Source organism: Ipomoea triloba, chromosome 14 (genome assembly GCF_003576645.1).
Source record: "Ipomoea triloba cultivar NCNSP0323 chromosome 14, ASM357664v1".
NCBI classification, from domain to species: domain Eukaryota; kingdom Viridiplantae; phylum Streptophyta; class Magnoliopsida; order Solanales; family Convolvulaceae; genus Ipomoea; species Ipomoea triloba.
Genome location: NC_044929.1, coordinates 226,228 through 249,114, shown reverse-complemented (window position 1 = coordinate 249,114; position 22,887 = coordinate 226,228). Strand labels below are relative to the sequence as shown.

General features: G+C 35.4%; 3 protein-coding genes across 6 annotated transcripts; 1 reads left to right on the top strand and 2 right to left on the bottom strand.

Annotated features, from left to right (window-relative positions):
- Positions 1 to 7,103: 7,103 nt before the first annotated feature.
- On the bottom strand, positions 7,104 to 11,074 carry LOC116004863 (heat stress transcription factor A-8). 2 transcript variants are annotated; one of them, XM_031245050.1, is made up of 2 exons: positions 10,680 to 11,074; positions 7,104 to 8,464 (listed from the first exon to the last, which is right to left on the bottom strand). In XM_031245050.1, exons 1-2 carry the CDS (start codon positions 10,898 to 10,900, stop codon positions 7,378 to 7,380), a joined length of 1,308 nt encoding a protein of 435 aa, XP_031100910.1. In that variant the 5' UTR covers positions 10,901 to 11,074; the 3' UTR covers positions 7,104 to 7,377. The 2 variants fall into 2 exon arrangements, with proteins under 2 accessions (XP_031100910.1, XP_031100909.1); XM_031245049.1 differs by having other exon boundaries at positions 7,104 to 8,472; positions 10,680 to 11,071.
- A 2,282-nt stretch (positions 11,075 to 13,356) lies between these two features.
- LOC116004269 (receptor-like protein EIX2) lies at positions 13,357 to 16,851 on the bottom strand. Of its 2 annotated transcripts, none has more exons than XR_004094769.1 (2): positions 13,888 to 16,851; positions 13,357 to 13,705 (listed from the first exon to the last, which is right to left on the bottom strand). XR_004094769.1 is itself a non-coding variant. In XM_031244244.1 (2 exons), exons 1-2 carry the CDS (start codon positions 14,564 to 14,566, stop codon positions 13,695 to 13,697), a joined length of 690 nt encoding a protein of 229 aa, XP_031100104.1. In that variant the 5' UTR covers positions 14,567 to 14,598; the 3' UTR covers positions 13,357 to 13,694. The 2 variants fall into 2 exon arrangements, 1 of the variants encoding a protein (XP_031100104.1); XM_031244244.1 differs by having other exon boundaries at positions 13,888 to 14,598.
- A 1,714-nt stretch (positions 16,852 to 18,565) lies between these two features.
- On the top strand, positions 18,566 to 21,529 carry LOC116005066 (binding partner of ACD11 1-like). Of its 2 annotated transcripts, none has more exons than XM_031245297.1 (6): positions 18,566 to 18,703; positions 18,897 to 18,983; positions 19,587 to 19,690; positions 19,817 to 19,892; positions 20,485 to 20,568; positions 20,671 to 21,529. In XM_031245297.1, exons 2-6 carry the CDS (start codon positions 18,903 to 18,905, stop codon positions 21,262 to 21,264), a joined length of 939 nt encoding a protein of 312 aa, XP_031101157.1. In that variant the 5' UTR covers positions 18,566 to 18,703; positions 18,897 to 18,902; the 3' UTR covers positions 21,265 to 21,529. The 2 variants fall into 2 exon arrangements, with proteins under 2 accessions (XP_031101157.1, XP_031101156.1); XM_031245296.1 differs by having other exon boundaries at positions 18,566 to 18,707.
- Positions 21,530 to 22,887: the final 1,358 nt, after the last annotated feature.

The following is a 22,887-nucleotide window of genomic DNA, read 5'->3' as shown; positions in this document are numbered from 1 at the left end:
TTTTTAACAACAAGTAATTTCACTTCATTTCAATAAATCGAGCAAATAACTCAGTCATTAATTCACCCGATGGTTAGCTCTCACACATCACCCATGGTACACAATTCTCGCCTTACTCATAAGTGGGGTACGAAACACATCCACTATTAGATCTCGGTGGGGTACACAACACATCCACCTTCCAACTCTCACATGGGGTACAAAACACATCCACGTTTAACTCACGGTGGGGTACGAAACACATCCACCTTTAATTCACGAGTGGGGTACGAAACACGTCCACTATTAGATCTCGGTGGGGTACACAACACATCCACCTTTCCAACTCTCACGTGGGGTACGAAACACATCCACGTTTAACTCACGGTGGGGTACGAAACACATCCAACTTTAATTCACGAGTGGGGTACGAAACACATCCACTATTAGATCTCGGTGGGGTACACAACACATCCACCTTTCCAACTCTCACGTGGGGTACGAAACACATCCACGTTTAACTCACGGTGGGGTGCGAAACACATCCACCTTTAACTCACGAGTGGGGTACGAAACACATCCACTATTAATTCATCACACGACTCCATCACCAATAACTCACTCAGATATATCGTGGGGTACGAAACACATCCACGTTTAACTCACGGTGGGGTACGAAACACATCCACCTTTAATTCACGAGTGGGGTACGAAACACATCCACTATTAGATCTCGGTGGGGTACACAACACATCCACCTTTCCAACTCTCACGTGGGGTACGAAACACATCCACGTTTAACTCACGGTGGGGTACGAAACACATCCACCTTTAATTCACGAGTGGGGTACGAAACACATCCACTATTAGATCTCGGTGGGGTACACAACACATCCACCTTTCCAACTCTCACGTGGGGTACAAAACACATCCACGTTTAACTCACGGTGGGGTACGAAACACATCCACCTTTAATTCATCACACGACTCCATCACCAATAACTCACTCAGATATATTTTCCCAACCCGCATACTTAGGTTAGTATTAGTCACGTCACAGAAAATCAAGTATAGAGTCATAATAATTTTCAAAATATAATTATTTTCCATGTTAATATAATGCACCAAAAATAATATTTGTCAAAATTGTTTCTAACCATTCTTTTTCAGAAAATTTCAGCTTGGCGCAGTCCGAAAGATTGAGCCGGTAAAAATAGTTCCCGAACTCTTTTTCACTTGAAATTTTTATGGTAGGACCTTAACTCATAGTACTTGATGTTCATAAACAGTTTTGGTCATCAAGGTTCACGAATTATCACAGAAAATTCCATTTTTGCCCTTGGCAGTGTGCTGTCCAGCATTTTTCCTCTCTGGACCAGTTTTGGAAAAAAAATCGAAAACCATACTTATACTACTCCAAAAATTATGAAATTTTATATGCAGCTTCTACACTTATAGAACTACATGTATAAAAAAAATTGGATCAAAATACCTTACCGATTTTTCCCAGAAATTCACGGAAGTCACTGCCAGAGACTAACTTGATTTTACTTCAATATTTTCACAAGTATAAGCCTATATGGGCATAAATCCAACATATACATGCATAAAATAGCTATGAACATGCATAACAAATTTATCAAAAATCAAAGCAAGGATTTTTGAAGCCAATTTATAGATCCATAACATAACACATAATCATCACGTAAAAATTCCTAACCGTATAATTTCCTAGCAATTGTCTATATCCAAGTGATTGAGCCAACTTAAGGGATTCCTTACCTCAATGGAAGCTTTTAAACCAAGTAGTTGCTAGTTCCTTCCTTGAATTCAAAGACCTTAAGAATATTATCACAATAACAACATTTTCATGCACTAAACATCAACACATGAATTCTAGAGATGATTTAATCCAACAAGGTTTAGGATCTTACTTACACTTAATCCTTGAGTGAGAAAAATATTTTGGAGCTCCTTGATCACAATGGAAGACTAAAATTATTTCTCCTCTTCTTTCTCTAAGGGTGTTATACGAAAATGAGAGGGAGATAGGTGATCTTGGTGTGATTTTGTTCTTGATCTACAAGCAACAAGTGCAACCTCAATAATGCCACATTAATTGCCCAATCTTAGTCTAGATTCACTTGCCACATGTCAACACCCCATGGAGTCCTTACAAGATCTCAAATCTAATTTGCCAGTTTATGCTTAAATCAGATGAATGTTCGGAGGACTATAACTTAATTCGGGAAAATTCTAATACCAAAATTATCGTAAAAATATTCCCGTCACAAATCACCAATTTTGGGAATTTTTCGGTGTCCCGCTAAATTTAGGTATAGAGTCCGTAACAATTTATCCCTTACAGTCCATTTAAAATTTTTCTTGAACTAACTAGAAATTCAGGCTTAATCGTATCACACTTAATAATCTAATTCCTGGAAAATTCGAACCGAATCCATATCCTTAAAATTTTCTCGGTTCGTGACCGGTACGTAGTTCGCAGCTTATCGATAACTAATCCTTAAGAGAAAAATTATTTCGAGCACCGAACAGTCTTCTCTTAAATGTCATAGCCCAAAAAAAAATTACATCGCTATTCTCGAATCTTAACTTTGTCGGAAAAAACCGAGGGGTTACAATTCGAGGGTGCAGTGAGTAACCAGCCGCAGCACATATTATATTTATGCTCACACGTGGAAGTCTCTTTTTGGGTGACGCGGGAGCTCTGATATCAAATTAAAGCATGTGCTCCATCTCAACTAAAAATCTAAAATGATAGTTGGACTGCACATATTATATTTATGCTTACACACCCATTTCGGATTTTTTTTTTGAATACGGCTACTATGGGTTATTTAATGCATTAAGAAAAAAAAAATCCATCCAGCTAAATATAAAGTTTTAGAGCAGTTTAGATTGACAACCAGTCCATACGTTGTCAACATTTACTAAAAATTCAACAGAATATGTAAAAAGATCACGCTGTTCTGGCACATAACTAGCTTCATAGTTCATCCAGAAATAATAACAAGAGTCTCCCAACCTTAGAAGCTCCGAGCAGCACTGTTTGGTAGGCAATTCATTGGTAATTGTACGTCCATCTTGTTTGATTATTTTAGCGATTTCTGGTGCGCATTTATGCATAGATGCTCCAACGTTCTTGCACCAATCGTTGTTAGCTTCCACAGCTTGACTAAATATTTTTTATTCTTCTTCATCAGTTAGTGCATTTGACAAATTCATTTCTCCTATGCTTATTAACAATGCTAATATGAAATAGATGTTCATGTTTTCCATTATTGTTTCTCTGATGTTTCTCACTTTTCACCCCTCGATAGATCTTTTGCTTTTGCTTTTGCTTATGATTGGTTTATGAGCACAATTTATTGATGATGCTTATAACAAATCCTAGAAGCATGCATTATACCAACCACTTTGATAAGTTATAACTTTTATTAAATAACTAACATAATTAAGAGTAATAAATTAAATTAAATTAAATACATTATAAATAATTAGATTGAGACATTCTTTGTTTATATTTTTGTTTGAACCCCAAACTTAAGGGTCCACTACCGCATTGCTCTTGCGTATCTTACAAAGTACAAACTGTAAGATGAACCTTATTAGTGCCCACACAAAGCTTTTTTAGTTATTGGTAGGATTGAGGAAAAAACCCTAGCCTCCCTTTTCTCTCTAAAACCAAACGTCTTTCTCTGCTGCTCAACTTCGGCTTCCACCGCCGGCCTCCGGCCGGAGCTCTAATGGAGCTTTGAGCCGGCGGTTTTGGTCACCTTCTACGTTTGCTTTCGCTCCGACCATCGTCGCAGTTCAGTCCGCCTCCGACCACCGCCACAGATCTTCTTCTTCCGTTTTCTTTCCCTTTGAATAAAATAATAGTAGGTAAGTATTGGGTTTGTGTTGGTAGTCTTGAACTCCCAACCCTACTTTGACTTTACCCACTTTTTATTTTCTCTATTATTGTGTTTTCCTCTCGTTACTTTCACGAGCATTTTTCCTCTCGTTACTTTCACGGGCTTTTCATTTTCATTAGCATAAATCGTTTAGTTTGGTTTCGGCAAGTGTTGATCTTATCCTGGGCGAGCAAAAAAGAATGATAAAGAAGACCCAGATCTTTGATGAAGCTTTAAGCTCTTTGAAGGAACATAGCTTCCTAGTTATGAAACAGTCTGCGATTCAAGTTTTCTATAGCATAGTTAGAAAAGTTGTTTCTATGTCTGACTGTAAGAAATGGTTTACCATTTCATTGATCATTGATGTAAACATTTTATGTTATGAATTAATGGAATAGATACGTTTTCTTTCAAAAAAAAAAAGTTATTGGTAGGATTTGAATCCTATTCTCGATTATTTTTGTGTAATAGCCCTCAAATTAAACTTTTAGAGAAAAAAAAAAAGTGAATAAATATCATATAATACTATTTATTTATTGTAAACTTTATAAACTGTTGAAATAATTTTTTTTGCCAAATTTTAAATAAAATATTCGGGTATACTCGACCACTAATTTTACCAAACAATTTTAACTTATTAACATCTCTCATCCTTCTTCCTTTTCTATCTTTTAACTTTTTGCTAAGTATGTCAAATAAAAGCCATACTATATAAATGTTGAATTTTGCTATAAGTGAGGTTGACTTTGGTGTTTTGTAGGTTTGCTTTTGGCAAGTACTAAATTGGATTTACTAGACTTATTATAATGAAAATATTAAGGAGAAATTTTAGAATATCAAATAATACAAATGTTAATTATCATCAATTAGAATAGGTAGTTACATTGTTTTAAAATATTGAATAATATAATAGTTCTACTTTCACTGTTCTTTTTACCTATTGTAGTTGGAATTTTCATTGTTTAGTATTGTAGAATATAATTTTCCTAATATTAAGTTTCAAAATTTGTTAATAAATGAGCTAGTAGTACTGCCAAAGACTTTGTGGTTAAGCGGCACCCGGTGTACACTCCCATGTGAAAGGGAGCGGGTTCGAGCCTTAGTGGAGGCCTCAAAGATGCTACATTATAATCGAGTCAGTAGAACTCAAAAAAAAAATGAGCTAGTACTCATCAATTTATACCACACAAAATATAAAAACAAACTAATTTATATGATCAAAGGATCTGATTTCAATAATTATTTCAAATCTCGATTCTTTAATTCACATAAAATTTTTAGAAAAGATAATAAGATTGATTGGTAAATAATTGAAGAAGTTTTGATACCTTCCCCTTTAGTATGCAAGTGGGTCGGTTCAATGTTGAAAATTGAAATACATACATACCCAAAATAGGGGGGATGGAGTGGTGCAAGTTGCAACATTGCCCATGATTTCTTATCCATAATTGAAATTGCCGAGTGATGAAGACATTGAATCTTCATCACATTTTTCTGCAACTGCAAACTATCTCACAACATTAATGATTCCCCCACCCCCTCTCTTTGCTTGCTCCAAAAAATTCTGACCCTCACATGCTATACATTACTCATATATTATATACATAAAATATAAATTTATAGATTCTTCATCACCTTGGGAATCCTCCGTCGCCATTGGACCGTTTATTCATCAATATCGAGAAGAAAAAGGCCCTCTTTCCAAAAATAGTAAGTCTATATCCAGTCGGGTTGTTGGCTAATAATCACACGGTTCTAAGTTTAAACCTACTTTTAGTAGAAGCAGCATATTGGACAATTCTTAGTTTGAGCCAATCAACTATAGACAACTTAGATTAATTTATCTCCTTATGATCCTTTGTCGACTAATGTCACAACATAAGATTTACTCAGTGTTTTTGGTGCGAGTTTCCCTTGTCACCCTAACAGAAAAAATAATTATTATCATCTTACCGTGTTCATGAAGAATGCTATTGGCACCATATATATAGTATATGCTCATCATATATATAATATATAATATATATAGGATGTGGTCATGATAGGATGGGCATGATATTAGATCATGTGGATAGCTATTTATGCAACATAAATTTGCATCATTCTAGTAACACCCAACAAATATTCCTATATATATGGTAATGTGATAAGTTTGTTCCTCCCATTCCTCCTCCTCATCACCTCGCCCGTGTAATGTCATCATGTCCATGCCTATGCAACATAGATCTGCACTCATCCACTTGCAACCAAGCAAGCAATATATATATATAACGTATTGGACTCCTTCCCTACCATATATCTAGAGAAAAAGGAGATGGTGAAGAAGAAGAATTTATATATATATATATCATCATGGGTCGTGCATGTTGATATGAGATTGTGAGATGCAGCCAAGGATGATTTGCCGAAACAAACAGTAAGTGTAGAGATGGATCGGCAAGTCGTCCTTGGCTACGTTTCAACCTCGTATTCGCATGCTGGATCTCTGATGGTTTAATTTGTTTTCGAGGATCAAGAAATCAATGCAAGAATATTAATGTCATCTATGTATAGTACTTTAGTCTTCATACTAACTGATGAATCTTCCTTCCAGGTAAGTGTTCTTTAGTCCTCCTAATTCATACATTTCTTCTTGAATTGGTATCTTATCTCAACATTAATATAATTGTCAACATTGTGAATTTCTCTGCTCCTTAAAAACTAACATTTACTGTAAATTATTTTCAAATATAATATATGATGTCTGTTCTGTTCTCATTGCCTGAGCAAGCTTCTTTATCATCAGTCAGCATGTTCATGGTATGATGTAGAACATTATGGGAATTCTTGAAAACAACAGGTAGTCAATCAGCCAGTGGGCCAGACTCCACAGCTTCTTTAATTTTTTATTTTTTTCGAGTACTACTGACACTGTTACATAGTCTTACAGAGGTCTAGGAAATTTGCTGTTACAATGTAGACACTGTTACATAGTCTTACAGAGGTCTAGGAAATTTGCTGTTACAATGTAGTATCTGTTACATATAGTCTTACAGAGGCCTGGAAAATTTGCGGAAGCGGAAATGGGATTGGAGAGAGCTAAGCAGAGGAATCTGTGGTCCTGCGGCTCTGCGGCTAATGTTCTTTTCTTTCTTTCCACTTTTTATTTTCCTACCCAAATGTAAAATGTACAATTGATTCATATTAACAGGTTAATAATGGCGTTGATTTGGTAATGACCATGTTTCTTCTGTACTTTTCTATAAGATGAGAAAATTGTGAAAACAAAGATACAACCGAACAGAGATTCTTTACTCCTGTAACAAAAATAGTAACAACAATTAACCCATTTCTGTCTCTGGTTAAAATAGTATTACTGTATATAATCCAATATGCCTAAAACCATGGCCACTAATGTATGCAAAATTTCCCTCCAAGCTTCAAAACACTAGCTTTGAAGCCAAAAAGAATACATTACACAGTGTCTCCACAGAAACTAATATCAAAATTTTGTATGACCCATTTGTTCCGTTAGCGTATCCATGCCCTCAAAGTTACCTGCATGAGTGGTATGCGGGGGAGTTTCTGTTGTCCCGCCTTTACCTATACCGTCTTCTAGTTCTTCCTCAGACCTTCGGGAGTCATTTGTTTCTGCTCTTTCTGAGATTGGGCTGGACAAAAGCATATCCATTACATCATCCCCATCAAGCATATCAGGAATTGCAAATGGATCGCTGTTTTCGGAAGGAAGAAATCCCTCATCGAATGGCCCTGGGAAGATATCTATGTTCTTGAAGAGATCTTTAATATCATCTAAAGAAAAATCCAGGTCTGTTGATTTCTCAGCATAAGGAGTAGGCTCGATGCATTTTGGCACTGCAACTTGATGGGTCGGTGATTGATACTTTACTAAAATTCCATTAGATGGGGTGAGCTCGGAGTTATGTTCAACTTCACTTGATGCATTATTCCTACCAGTCTCTGCTGTAAGTTGGTCATTTTCTTCGATATCATTTGAAGAAAAATCTAGTTCCATAGATTTCTCGGGATCTGAAGTAGGGTCACTGCATATTGGCTCAGCAACTTGATGTGGTAGTGGCGGCTGATACTTTACCAACATTCCATTGGAAGGGGCGAGCTCACACTTATTATCAACTTTGCTTAGAACATTTGAACCCGTCTCGGCCATAAGCCAATTATTGTCTTTTGGCTGCAGAAATTGGAGCAAAAAGCCTGGGTTTTGCATGGCCATTACTATGAACGAGAGCATCTGCTGCTGATTTTTCTCCATACCCTTCACTTGTTCTCGTAGAAGTAACAACCTGCTTTGTGAGTTCTGCTGGTGTTGTCTAAGCTTAATCAGCTCCTGCATAAGTGCATTCTTATCAATCTTCAGGCTTTCAACTTCCTTCCATAATGCAAGCCTCTTATCATCTTCAGTTGTCGATGATTTTGTCACCTCCTGCTGTGTAGTTATCTTTGGCACTACATTCTGGGAGTTTTTTCTTCTTACAATGCTTGCTAGTAAATGCTTCTGGCCTCTGACAAATTTATCGTTTGCAAACTCCCATCGATCTGTATCAACTTTCCTGAAACCCTGAAACCAGTTAAAAATATAAAAAAGAAATTAAACAAAGAAAAATCAATTAAGCATTTCAATCTATGCAACCATATAATAGCATAATTACTTATTTAAAAAACGAAATATATGCATCAATGCTTGCTATATTCATATTATTGAGTTCCAGCATAATTACCATAGACATTTATCAATATTCTTTTCAAGGAACAGGTCTAATATGTGTAAAGATAATCCTACCACAAATTAAGTCCTAGAAACTTCCCCTTCTTTAATATAACAAGGGGAACTGACAGGAAAACATGTTTCACTAAAAGGACGTGAATTAGCATAAATGTGCAAAACCAAGTTGAATGTTAAACCTTCATGATTGCAAAACCATTTATTCATTTAAACTGATTAATCCATGAGATGAGCATTCTGAAAATCTGGACTCAGAAAAATACCAACAGTTTACCCTGAAGATTTACATAATACTGCACTTGTACAATAGAGGTTAAAGTCCAAGAACAGCAAAAAATGGTATGCATACGGCATACCTTGCAAAAAGAAGGGGTTCTAAAAAATAGTGCTCTAAGTTCTGGTCCTAATTTGGAGCTTGATCAGTCCAGGCAGCAGTGGTTTTAGAAATGACTAAGAAATGAGACGTATAACTGTTCTCGAATTGATTAATTTTCACAGTCAAGCACCATAAATTTACGTACAAAACCATTTCAGAAGTCTTGTTTCTAAGAAGATTTAATTATTTAGGGGCTTGTGCTCTGATACTTGAAATCTATATAAGCAAAGTGGTTTAAACAGTTTGTTTTTATTCTTTAATCTTTCAGTCTCCAAATTTTTGTTTTTTCTTTAACCTATGGCTAAAGCAAAGACGGGAGTGTTTATTCAGACAACAGTAAGAGGGGCATTGGCAACTTAATCACTAGCAGCTCAAGAATGCTCAAAAAAAGCTAGGAATGTATGCACTGCAGTCAGTGGTACTTCTATTATTGGAAATGGGTGGGAGGAATGGAGGATACAATAGCATCTCTAAACCAATCAAATTTGCCATTGAATTTTAAGCCAGCATACAGATGTAACATATCAAGGCCATCAAATTATATGGTGAATAGTGAATATAAGTGCACAACAATGACTGCAGTCAGAAGTAATTGCAAATGTGCCTGGCATGCATGCAAAAAAGATCACAAACATGTATGAATAGTTGAATACTGGTCTTTCCTTCAAGTAGAAGTCATAAGATCTTACTATCCACAGGTGAGCATAAGTAATAAGCCCCAAGTTGTTAATTGGGAGTTGGGACAATGTAAACCTATAATATTTAGTACCTATTCTTTAACCACAATAAAAATATCCTTGTAAACGATTCAGTAGTTTCAATAGATAGGAGATAGCAGATAAGAAATTTGATCATTACATTAAGTAATCTGGCTAGCCAACAACATTTAGTTACGAACCAGTAGCCATTTAACCATCATATTTAGTATTCACAAATAGCTTGCTAACCAGTAACCATTGTTGTAGTATTCACAAGTGGCTTACTAAACTGGTAACCATTTAATCTTCGTTATACTGTTCTCAAGTGGGTTATAAAACAGCAACCATTTAACCATGATTTTACTACTGACAAGTGGCATACTAACTATAAACATAGGTTACCAAATCAAAATTCTACATAATAGTCATGGAGGGAAAGAGTGAAAAATGCTCCAATTCCAATAAAACATATCTTAGGCGAGGGATTAAGCAGAAAACCAAAAAGCCAAATGACCACATCCTTTCTACAAATGGCTATACAACATAATTCCAGCGTTCCTCTATAACACTCATAAAAAAGCCTCAACTTTCATTAATTTCATACTTCCCCATGACCAGGACTCCAAATATCAAACCATTTACCTGATCACCAACCAAATATTCAAACAAGATAACCAAAGACATACAAATTAAAAGAATTATCCAATTTTTCAAATACCAATAGAATTACTTAATCAAGTAAAATCACAAATTTAAAGAATATAACCCAAACAAAGAAAACCATCTAACTAAATGAGTTGTGAACCATAATCAGCTAATCAGACCTTTAAGAGTTTACGCACACGGAATCTCAATAGATTTCAAATTTCAATCGTTTCCCAATTTTTCAAATATCAAAGAACAAAAACACTAAATCGAACAAAATTAGAAATTGAAAGAATAAACCCCAAGAAAGCACACACGCTTACATAGATATTGAGCTGGCGAACGAAGCTAGAGAAATTGGAGTGCTTGAAATATTTGGGGAGCAATTCAGAGCAGAAGTTGGACACATCCCAGATGATGAAGCTATCGTTGTTACCATCTGCGGTGGACGGTTGACTTTGACTCCAAGAAATGAGCGCGTCCGTTGACTCGTCGTCCACCATCTCGTAGCACTTGAGCAGGAACGGCGGCACCGATACCCCATTCTCTACCGATTTCACCATAATAATTAAATTCCCCTAAATTTTGGGTTTTACTCTTTCTGCGATTCACTGTGTAATCAAACGATTCGAATCTATAGATATAAACAACTGTACAAGGAAGAATAAGTGTATATATATATATATCTACGCGGTGAGGTAAAGGAATCGACCGCCGGAGAGGCGTGGTGAGCTGCGCGTCGCGAGTCTTATGACGGTGACAAAACAGCACAAGTTGCAAAAAAAGTAACGAGAGAGAAAATATCTCATCATAAAGTATATTCGAGTTTTGAAATAGTTTTTTTTTTTAATAAATAATTTGACATATTACTATATTAGTGATTTTTTAAAAAAGAAAAAGTGACTTGTTCAATTTTGAATACTGACTCTCTTAGAATGTAGTATATATTCATAACTACTTTTTCAACTTATGAGACTTGAATAATCTAGTACATTTTATATGGAAGAGCAACTTGGTGCAACTGGACCACAAGGTCCTTGACTGATATATTCTGGTTAATTTTATTATCCAATACTCTCTGCCAATATAATCGTCTGGGGCAAATTATGCTGTGGACCCAGGTCCACCTTGCAAGGTGGATCTGGGTTCAAAACTACGTTATTTTTGTCTTTTTTTTTTTAATTAGTAAACATATTGTTGAATATAGAGTTGTTCAAAAATGTGTGAATGTAGAGGTTTCAAAGTGCAAATGTAGAGTATAGAAATCGTGAATGTAGATTTATGATTGTGTGAATGTAGAGTTGCCCAAAAATGTGTGAATCTGGAGGTTTCAAATTGTGAATATGGAGTATAGAAATCGTGAATGTAGAGTTATGCATGTGTGATTCTGTAATAGAGTTAAGAAGTTGTAGCAACTTGTAGCCCTGTAATGTGTGAATGTGGAGTTCTCAAGTTGTGAATGTGGAGTATAGGACCTGTGAATATAGAGTTTTGAATGTGTGAATGTGGAGTTTACAAATTGTGAATGTAAAGTATAGTGTATGTGAATGTAGAGTATAGTTACTAAACATATAATCCTATAATGTGTGAATATGGAGTTTACAAATTGTGAATGTAGAGTATAGTATATGTGAATGTAGAGGATAGTGTATGTGAATGTAGACCCAGGTCCACCTTGCAAGGTGGACCTGGGTCCACGGTATAACAACCCATGGTGTGGCGGGCCGGCCTGCCTAAGAGACTCAAATCGTCGTCTCATTGTAGGTCTATGTTTCCCCTTGGCGACTTCTTTTTTTTTTATTGAAGTTGATTCTCTCTCTCGCTATTATTGCTTCCTCTCTAACAGCAAAGATCACGTGAAAGAATAGGAAGCCATTCTCTTTATTCTTTCTTGCCTTACATTGTGGGGTTCAACTAACCTTGACGAATATCTATAGAGAAGCTAACCAGGTGGCTCATGGCTGACACCGTTGTAACGGAAGGACTTAATTAGGAGTAGCTCGCCATCTCTTTTTGGCTCCTATAATTCTCTACCTGTAAAGGTCAAACTGGCTCTTTTGTATGATCATCAGGGATTTGCATCCCCCTTTTTAATTATCAAAAAAATAAACTTTGCATTAAGAAAAAAAAGGTTTAGACCCAAATTCGAACTTATTGATATGTTTACTTTTCTTTTTTTAACAATTGATATGCTAAATTTTAAAAAGTTGCAATTCCCGGACCTAGCAGCAGACGGGCAGGCCGTGCCTTAATTCAGACCGGACCAGACTCTTCTTTGTTTAAGCTGCTCCCAGACGACCGAAGATCTCACTTGTCCTGGACAAGTACGTAGAGATCTTCGTGGGACCGTGGAGGGAGTTTCATCGATCTTTTCTAGGATTCCTTATCACGCCACACATGGAGATCCTTCCATTGATAGATAAGAGGCCTCCTTGAACAAATTCTTAAAGGTTAGGTTACTACCTGCTTATACGGAAGAGGTTTACTTTGTACCGTCATATAGATCGAAATCCGGAGCGATAAGAACGAAAGGGTTAATGTGGCCACAACTACAACTACTGGCGCTTCAAAATGCTTAGATTTTAAGGGCGCTACTTAAAGTCTTTTTTTAGGTTGTGTAATAAGGAGGTGTAAGCCTCAAAAGCCTTTGGTACTTCGGTAGGGCGAGCAACCCTTAATTTAAACCAAAAAATGGGTTGCGTGGGACCTATTTTATTTTTGCATTTCATTCTCTATTTGGTCTGCTTCAAACAAAATGAGAAAAAAGGGTCCGGTCAATAGCATAGCTCTTTCTTTCCCCGGTCTCCTTTCGAAGGAGAGGCCTTCGCATTCCTAATCCGGTAGACTAGCTAATTGGTTTAATTATATCAATTTTACAAGTTAATGTGTTAATTGCAAGTATTTAAAATTCAAGAATCTAATTATCTTTTTCATATAAAGTTTAATGGTCTATTTAACTTTTTTAAAAAAATAGAACCAAAATAGCATATTAAATGCAAATTATATCACAATATGAGTATGCATTACATCATTAGGGGTACAGTTCAGATGACATTGAATGCGATAATAAATTACATGCATATGGCTCAAGACAAACATCAACTGCAAATCTCATCACTACAACCTTCATTAGATAAGAAGCAACATACAAAAAACAAAACAAAAGCATTACCATAAAAGGTAGTCCAAAACACATAAACAACAAATAAGATCACCACCTATAACATATAAATGAGATAATCGGCTTCTCTTTTAACTTAATCTAAACCCTAATAAAATCAATGCAAACAAGTACGACAAGCTAGCCCACAATCACTTCTCTGCATTTGCATTAGGTATCAACACCGGCCTACAAAATATGTTATAAATAAAACAATGTGATGAGTAATATATTTCATACAATATAATTGACACTCAGTATAATTGTGTTTAGGTACATTCCCAATTATAGTACTGCATGGTGTATATATATAGTGCATGGTGTATAGTATAGTAAAGTGACCTTTAGCCTTTGATGAAAAAATTACTTACATAATATTTTGTTGTAAGCCATTCCCAAGAATTTGAAGTACGCGTGACGCCAAGACGTCTTGAATAATAAAATGCTTAGCACTCCAATAAATCCAACAAAAAATCCAGGTCCCATACCAGCATAGAACCACATGAAAAACTCATGATCATCACTGCTACTAGTTTCTGTAGGTTGACCAACAAAAGATGGTACATCACCTGGACAATTCTTTAGAAGTAGTGGGGCACCACAAAGGCCTTCATTGCCAATGTAAATAGATGGATCATTCAAGGTCTGAAGTTGATTTCCCATTGGTATTCTTCCATATAAGTTGTTGAATGACAAGTTCAAGTAGCTTAGAAAGCTTAGAGATGATAAGCTTAGAGGAATTGGACCAGATAATGCATTCCTTGATAAATCAAGAGACTCAATATTTCTTAAGTCACCAATACTCTTAGGAATAGCCCCACTTAAATGATTTCCAGAAAGATTCAAATTCTTTATGGCATGCAACCTTGTTAACTCCACTGGGATCATTCCAGTTAAGCGATTCCCAGAAAGGTCTATAGATATCAAAAATGGAAGGGTCTTATTGTACTGCAATGTTAATCCTTTTATATCTTCATAAATTTCATTGTAATACTCGCTTCCACCACCCGCTTCATCATAATAAAGATCTAATGGTCTTTCAGAAATCATTTGAGTTAGGTTGTCAAAACACTGAGGGATGTATCCAGATATGTTGTTATGTGCCAAGCTCAACAATTGAAGATTAGGTAATTGACAAAGTTGTAGCGGAATATCCCCATAAAAATGATTTGCATGAAGTATAAGAAAGCTTATACTTAGATAACTTTTCTCCAATCCATGCGGGGATAACATCCACTAATTCATTTTCACTTAAATCCAACAATATCAAATCCCTTAAATTTTGCAAACTTAAAGGGAGTTCACCTTCAAGTCTGTTGTTTCGCAGGCTCAAAGATTTCAAGGAATATAGAGATCCAAACAAATTCGGAATTTGACCATATAGATTGTTATTTGCCAAATCAAGAACTTCCAAATTTTGTAATTTCCCTAAACATGGTGGTATCTCTCCATAAAATTTATTTGTAGAAAGATCAAGCAGTTGTAAATCTTTTAAACTGCATAACCACTTAGGGATTTCACCAGTCAAATGATTTGTTGAAAGATGAAGAAACCAAATTAACGTTTTCTTGTAACCTTCACCATTAGACTTTGTGAGAAGTTCTCCACTTATATCATTTTTAGAAAGATCTATATCATCGCAATTCCAGAAAAATCTTTCAAACCAATCAGGGATAACATCTGAGATACTTGCATTATACATGATCAAGAATTGAACACGTCTCTGAGTACGAAGCCAATGAGGGAAGTGTGGTCCAATTTTGACGAATTCCATGAAAATTCCTTGGAGTTGAAATGGAGGAACCCAATTGGAACTTAAATTCAAAACAAATAAATTTGAAGATATGTTCAATTGGATGAGCTTACTAAGTTTTGAAAAATGGGATTCTGAGACAACACCAGTAAAAAGATTATCTGATATATCTAAACCTACAAGGTTTGAAAGTTCTCCAATACTTGGAGGCACGCTACCAGTAAACTTATTACCACCAATAAACAACCCATTTAACATTGACAAGTTCCCAATTGAATCTGCTATTGGACCAGAGAAGGAATTTGAATAGAGAGAAAGACTTTCCAGATTCTTACACTTGTACAACCAATTTGGAATTTCACCTTTGAAATTGTTATCTTGTAAGATCAAATCTTTCAATCTATAGAAGGGGCAGTCAGATGGAACTCTAATGAAACCTGTCAACTTATTTTCAGAGACATCAAGGAATTGCAAGCTACAAAGATGACTTAAGCTATTCGGAATTGAACCTGTAAAGCTATTCTCTCTTAAACTGAGAGAAGTTAAAGAAGTCAAGTTTCCAAAACAATTGGGAATTAAACCATTAAAATGGTTCGCACCGAGATCTAATGATACCAAATTGAGCAACTTACACAAAAGAATTTGTTTGCCTATAAATTGGTTGCCAAATAAATTGAGATGCTCAAGTCCTGTGAGATTCGACAACCATGGAAGGACTGTGGAATCCAAACTATTTCTATTGAGATCTAGAGAGATGAGGGAAGTGGAGTTAACATGGGAAGGAGGATTGGTTGTGTTAAGGTCACAATTTTCTAAGTTTAAAGAAGATAAAGACATGAGGTTGTTGATTGTGCTCAACCAATTTTCATCACGACAAATGGAAATCCCAGACATGTCAAGGCTTTTTAGAGAAAAAAGGCTAGCCAGCCAGTTCAAATTATCTGTAGTCAAAGCATTATAAGACCCAAGTAATGATGTCCCTAGATTGAGATGCTCTAAACTTGAAAGATTTCCAAGATGAGTTGGAATGCTTCCCACAAAACCCGAACTCGAGAGGTTGAGATACTTCAAGTTTTTGAAGGATCCCAAGAATTCAGGAATTTTGATTCCAGAAAAATTGTTCAAACTTAGATCAAGGTAATCCAAATGTGTTAAGTTGATAAGAGATTGATTTATCTCACCTTCCAAGCAATTGTTGCAGTACTTCCCAATATAATCATCATATGTTGCTTGCAGGTTATGTAAATCAAGCTTTAGGACATGGCCAGTTGTTGAGCTACAAGACACTCCCTCCCATTTACAACAATCAAGACCGGTCCACGAGGAGAGACGATTTGATCTATCAACCAGGCTTTTCTTGAATTGGAGAAGAGAAATCCGCTCCCCTTCAAGGCAACCTGCAGCTGAATTATTATTTGAGTAACAAAACTCAAATCTGAATATAACGAGAAGAAAAAGAAGCAGTAGCATAATATTGAAAGTGGTATGTCTCATGGTGTGTAGAGTGTAAACAAAATCTTGGTATGTAATTCCTCTTGAGTTTTGAAAATAGGACTAAAATATATAGAAACTGAGTATGCCTAGTGATCGATGGGTATGTAGACACGTCAATCTCCGTATCTCTTAGAGCAAACCATCAGTAAAAAAACTTCCTTGAGTTTTCTTGTTAGCAAAAGGAACAAAATAACAAAAAAAACTTTAGTTAGAGGCTGAGTACTGAAAAATTAGCTAAAATCAACCTAAGTAGTCATTTTATGATATAATTTTCTGAGAAGTCCATTTCTGATTTAGTTCAAGTCAAAATAGAAATACTCCGTACTATATATTTAAAATTAATAATGAGTGAATAAGAAATTAATTTTTCAATGAGTATCTATTTGAGTTGAAATTCTCACACATCCACCCTCGGTGAAATTTTCAATGAGTTTTTAAATCCATTTTATTGTAGGACTAAAAAAAATCTAAAATCCAACAAATTCATTTTCATCTGTGTCTTCTCTCACTCACCTCATCGAACCTTTCACAAAAACAAAAACAAAAACAAAAACAAAAACAAAGAAAAAAAAAACAAACAAATAAACAAACAAACAAAACCATCATTGATCATGCACTTAGACTATTAACACGCGGATATACTATTTCCAACTTAGGCGTGGAAATGGTCAAAAGTGTTTTTGGAGTTTGTAAATTTCTTTTAAATACGGAGCACTTTTTTAGATTACGTTGTACTAAAAAAAATATCGTAGAGAGATAAAAATTGAAGACTGATTGAATGATTCGTGATTTATTTTTTCAAACACTTTTAGACAAAAAGTTCTGGAAATTAAGTAAAATTAATCTAAAGTAAGCTTAGAAAACTTAATATATTAAAGAAAATAATTAACTAATATTGTAGATAGCTCACATGGAGTTTCTCAAATCTCCAGATATTTCTCAACTCCTACAGTTCCATTCCCCACTGCCACATATTTTCCACAATGACTTATGACTCCCACATCCCATAATATCCACGGTTGTATCATATCTAGTCAAGTCTGCTACACTTCTTCCTTGTCTCAATTATACTTGGCTAAATTTATTCCACGCACAAATCTTAGTTATTTACTCCGTATTATTCAAAGATCAATGGATATGACTCATAGCCCTCCATTATTTAAAGATCAATGGTCCTATGCGATAATGATAAGTTATTAATATTTGACTGATGACTAGTACTAAAGTCGTGTTTTTTTTTTTTTTGCCAAGTGGCTATCTCTTTACCAATTGTTAAATTAGAATCTATCCACAGCAATTACTTTGCAGGACCGATATCACAGTCAAATTCTGATCTATTTTGGTGTGCTTCTACTTTTCTTCATCAGTGACTTCGCATTAATTAGACTTCACATTTCGTGTTTGTTTTCGTATCGTATTTAGATACGGTACTAATACATTTCACTAATACATTAATAATACCTATTTAATTTAACAATAGGTGTAATTCTGATAAATCTATTTACACTGATAGTTTATTTAATGAATGTGCACCCATATTTTAATGGACCCTACGCTCATGTAATAGACCTAGGTCCATATTGCAACATAGACCCACCTCTATGATATAATTTGCTTTAGGAAATAAAGACCATTCATATTCAATTTTAGTTAAAATGCAAATATAATACATATCTACACATTGTATGGCAGAATAAAGATACAGTTAAAGACCTTTAATTTATGCATGCATGGGAATGGAATTGAACATGCGAACGTCCCGCTTTGACGTACGTTCAATTTGGTTTCCGACATGACTCATCTCTCTCTCTCATTCTCTCTCATTCCCTATCTATCTACCCCAAATCCATCACCTTTTAGCTATGATGATAACCTTATTTTGATTCTTCAAATTTACACAGATTTGAGTCTCTCCTTTAATTTCTAGACAATCTTGAAATGTCGGTGAGTTTAGTATTTTATTCTATGTTTATTTCTGATCTGTTCTTTTTAATGTTTTTTGTTTATATTTTATTCAATGTTTCTCTGTTTAATTTTCTCTATGAATTGAATGTGGCCGTAGAAATTTTCCTTCAATTTCTTGTATTTTTTAACGTTTAATTTGTTGGATATTGAAACAATATTGTTATGCAGGTCCCAATGGACCAGGGTGATAATAAACCTGGAGAAGATATTAAGCCTGCACCTAACCCTGAAAATGAGACCATCAATCCACCAAAGGTGAGGTTTCTTAATTAATTTGTTGAAGGAGAACCTCACATTTTATTTTATTTATTTAATTTTTTTTTGAAGAGGAAAACTTAGTTCATTAAATCAATAGCAAGACAATCAACAAGAAAAATATTGAGGAAAACTTAGTTCATTTTATTTTTATGTTATCGAATTGTCAAGATTACAACAAAATTAATCTTTTAAGGTGATGAAAACTTTAATATTGATGGTTAAATGTTTAAAACTCTCTAATTTTTAGTGACTCATAAAATTGAGGGAATGAAATGGCTATTTGCCTATTTATGTAAGATCAAAAGTGTCATTATATTTTTGTCTTTGGGAGGTGAGCGGTGAAACATGTTTTTCGTACTTGGAAGTTGTGAATTTGACTCCAGCTAATCGATCTCTCTTAGTTAAGCTCATTGTACAAGATCGTCTTTCAGGATTTACTTAAAGCACACCCTAGAATATTGAGGGCGGTTTTCGACCTTACCATCCAAAAATATTGTCATTTTTCCCTTTATAAAAGATAGGGTTTATACCAAAATCTTTGGTGGAAAATAACGTTAATAATGCATCAAATTCTTCTTTCTGGATCGCATATATTTACAGATAATGACGGTCAAAGTTACTAATGTCGCCTTAGCTGCGTTAGAAGAGGATGTAAAAGAGTTCTTCTCTTTTTCGGGTGAAATCCACTTCATTGAACTGCAAAGGTCGGCTCATACACGATCATAAGATTTATATTTCAATTTTAATAGATATGGAAATTAAATTTATTAATTAATTATTTTATATTTATAATATTTCAAGAGTTAGTTAATTGTATGCATATGTTGCAGGGAGAGTGAGACAACTCAACTTGCATATGTAACATTCAATGATCCTCAGGGAGTAGACGCTGCACTGCTGCTTTCGGTATATATGCTCACTCTCATCATCTCTTCAAAATTAATATTTGTTTAGGTGACGAAAAAACTCACCGTCACTATATGAGGGTATGCATTAGCAATTTTCGACTCCCATTTAATCAGGCTAAGTTGTCCATAACTAATTAGCTCAAACTAAGAAAGTCAAAAGACAACTTTTACTGGGAATCTAACTTGTAATATTATGACTACCGATCCAATAGTTGGCCAACTTAGTTGAAGTTGGTCCAAAACTAACATTTTTTTGTTCTGGTCTTCTAGACCAATGTATGCAAATTATACCATGGGGACCAGTGTCTACCTTGCATTGTAAACCCTAGTATAAAATAACCTTCAGATTCTGTATCTATAGTTGACACATCTGGTACTTGCAATTGAAAGTTTCTATACTTGTAGCTATCATATTAAATGTTATCAATTATCAAGTTATTTGTTTATATGTACAGAAATTATTAATTATAAATACAAAATGTGTTAATTATTAATTATAAATACAAAATGTGTTAATTGAAGATATCGAAATTCACAATGGACGTCCATGGTATTTGTGAGATGTCTAACTAATATGTATAATCTTTCAGGGAGCGTTCATATCTAATCTTTCAGTCTCTATAGTACCGGCAGAGAACTATCAGCTTCCCCCTCACGCTCCTCCTCTGAACGCCGTAACTTTTCTTGGCCCTGCTAAAAATGTCGTTTTAATTTTCTCGACAAACTGTACTGTACTGTTGTGTGATTTCGGGGAAATTAATAATGTTTTTATTCAGCCATCTGCTGCGGAGAAAGCGGGGGAAGTTGCCAGCACTGTCCTTGCGAAGGGGTTTATCTTCGGAAAGGACGCCCTGAAGAAGGCGAAATCGTTCGACGAGAGGCACCAGTTGACCTCAAACGCCTCGGCGGCGGTGGCTTCAATCGACAGGAAAATGGGGCTGACGGAGAAGCTGAGCATCGGGACGGTGGTGGTCGGCGGGAAGGCGCGTGAGATGAACGACCGTTACCAGATGTCGGAGAAGGCCAAAGTGGCGATGGCCGCGGCGGAGCAGACGGCCAGCACCGCCGGCACAGCTCTGGCCAGCAACCGCTACGTCTCCGGCGGCGCGTCGTGGTTCTCCGTCAAGCTTAACGCCGTGGCAAAAGCGGCCAGCGTCGTGAGCGCGTTGACGGTGGAGAAGGTGAAGAAAGCGGAAGAGGAAAAGTGGGAAAACATCACCAAGGAAAGGGCTGTTAACGTTAACGATTTGGCTCAGGTCCACCTGGACCAATCATCATTTGGAGATGTTCCGGCGGCGGCGGCGGCCTCTGATTCATCGTCATCTGATGATGAAGATGATAGCAAAAAGAATAAACATGGTAGTAAATAAGCATGGGTGATTAATTACTCTTAAACTTTAAGCCAAATCTGATCTTAATTGGCATATAATTTATGTGTGGAAAAATGTTATATATATATGTAACAAATATATAATTTCTCTTTTAATTTGTTGTGTCCCATTAGATATGATGACCTGAAAGATTATACATAGAAAATCCTTCAAGGTTAGGTCCTGTAAGTCTCTGACCAATATCTCTGATTGTATATAAACTGAGCGTTTCATGAATCAGATTGGTTCCTTATTTTGTATATAATATAATTGTATATATGAGACAATGTTTAATTTAATACCTATTATATATAGATTATGATGTCATTTCTGTCGGCAAATGGAGTTAGGCAACATCCATGCAGCAGCCAAATTAGGAAGTTGCCAACTTTGAACAAGAATGTTAGGTAGCCAAACTTTGTTGAACAAAATATTTATTGTTTGGTCCTTACATTTTAGGCTAATTACAAAATGACCCCAAATCTACAACTATAAATAGGGAGGTCATTTTGTCATTCTAGTCATCCCAAATCATTCTATTCTTCCCTCATATACTAGAGATATTAGAGAGTTTGTTGAGTGTATTTCTCCTTCCTAGCAAGAGAGAATTATCCTTGTTTTCTCCTTGTTAGTTAGAGAGTGGTTGTAACTCCTATTTTCTCATAGTGAAATTCTTCTACCCTTGCCCGTGGTTTTTACCCTAATTTGTTTAGGGGTTTTCCACGTAAAATCTGTGTCTCATTTATTTTTCTTTCTCAAATTATTGTTGCAATCTGATCTATCCCACTTCCGCGGGCGCAACAATTTCAAATGCGCTAGGCCTTAATAACGTGTAGCTCCATCATTAGTTATACAAAAACGCACTAAAAGTAGTAGGAAATACACCACAAAACGCACCATTAGGTACGTAATAAAGCTGCTTTCTTCCTACTCGAGTATATGCACCATTAGGTACGCACCATTTGGGCCAATATCTCGGGTTTTGTACGTACTATTTTGGATCTAGCGCCTGTGTAATAAAGTTGTTTTCTTCTTATCCCATTTTGTGCCCCTATACCTGATTTATGGTGGATCCGGTCCCAATAAAACCATTAAAAATAAAATCAATGTTAAGACATATATTGTTCAGAACTATGTGATCTAAAGTGGTCCGGGTCCAATTTCTCATCACTATTCAATTCTATTTTATTTTTAAATTTTGCTTTGTTGTGATCATTCCATGCCATCAAAACTAGAATTTCTGAATTAGAATACAAAGCTTGTTAATAATTACATGCTAAATATAGAGCTTGATAATGATATATAACGTTGTTATTTCTTAAACCATAGGTAGACATGTAGTACGTACACTTTCACGTAACCAATGCAAAATTTCTGTGTTTAATTATAAATATAGCAAGCAAATATAGGTTTGGTATACTTTGTTTTTGAGGGTGTTAGTGTCGGTCACGTATGGAATTTTCTATTCAAAATATTCCTAATTCTAGTCACAATAATTCATAAAATTAATTTAAGGTGTATTATGCTCACACTTTTGTTAAAATTGATTTGCTTCCTCTTGAAAGTGCTATTAGCATTGAATCGTCGACTATCAGGACACAATGAATTTCTAATTTTCCATAC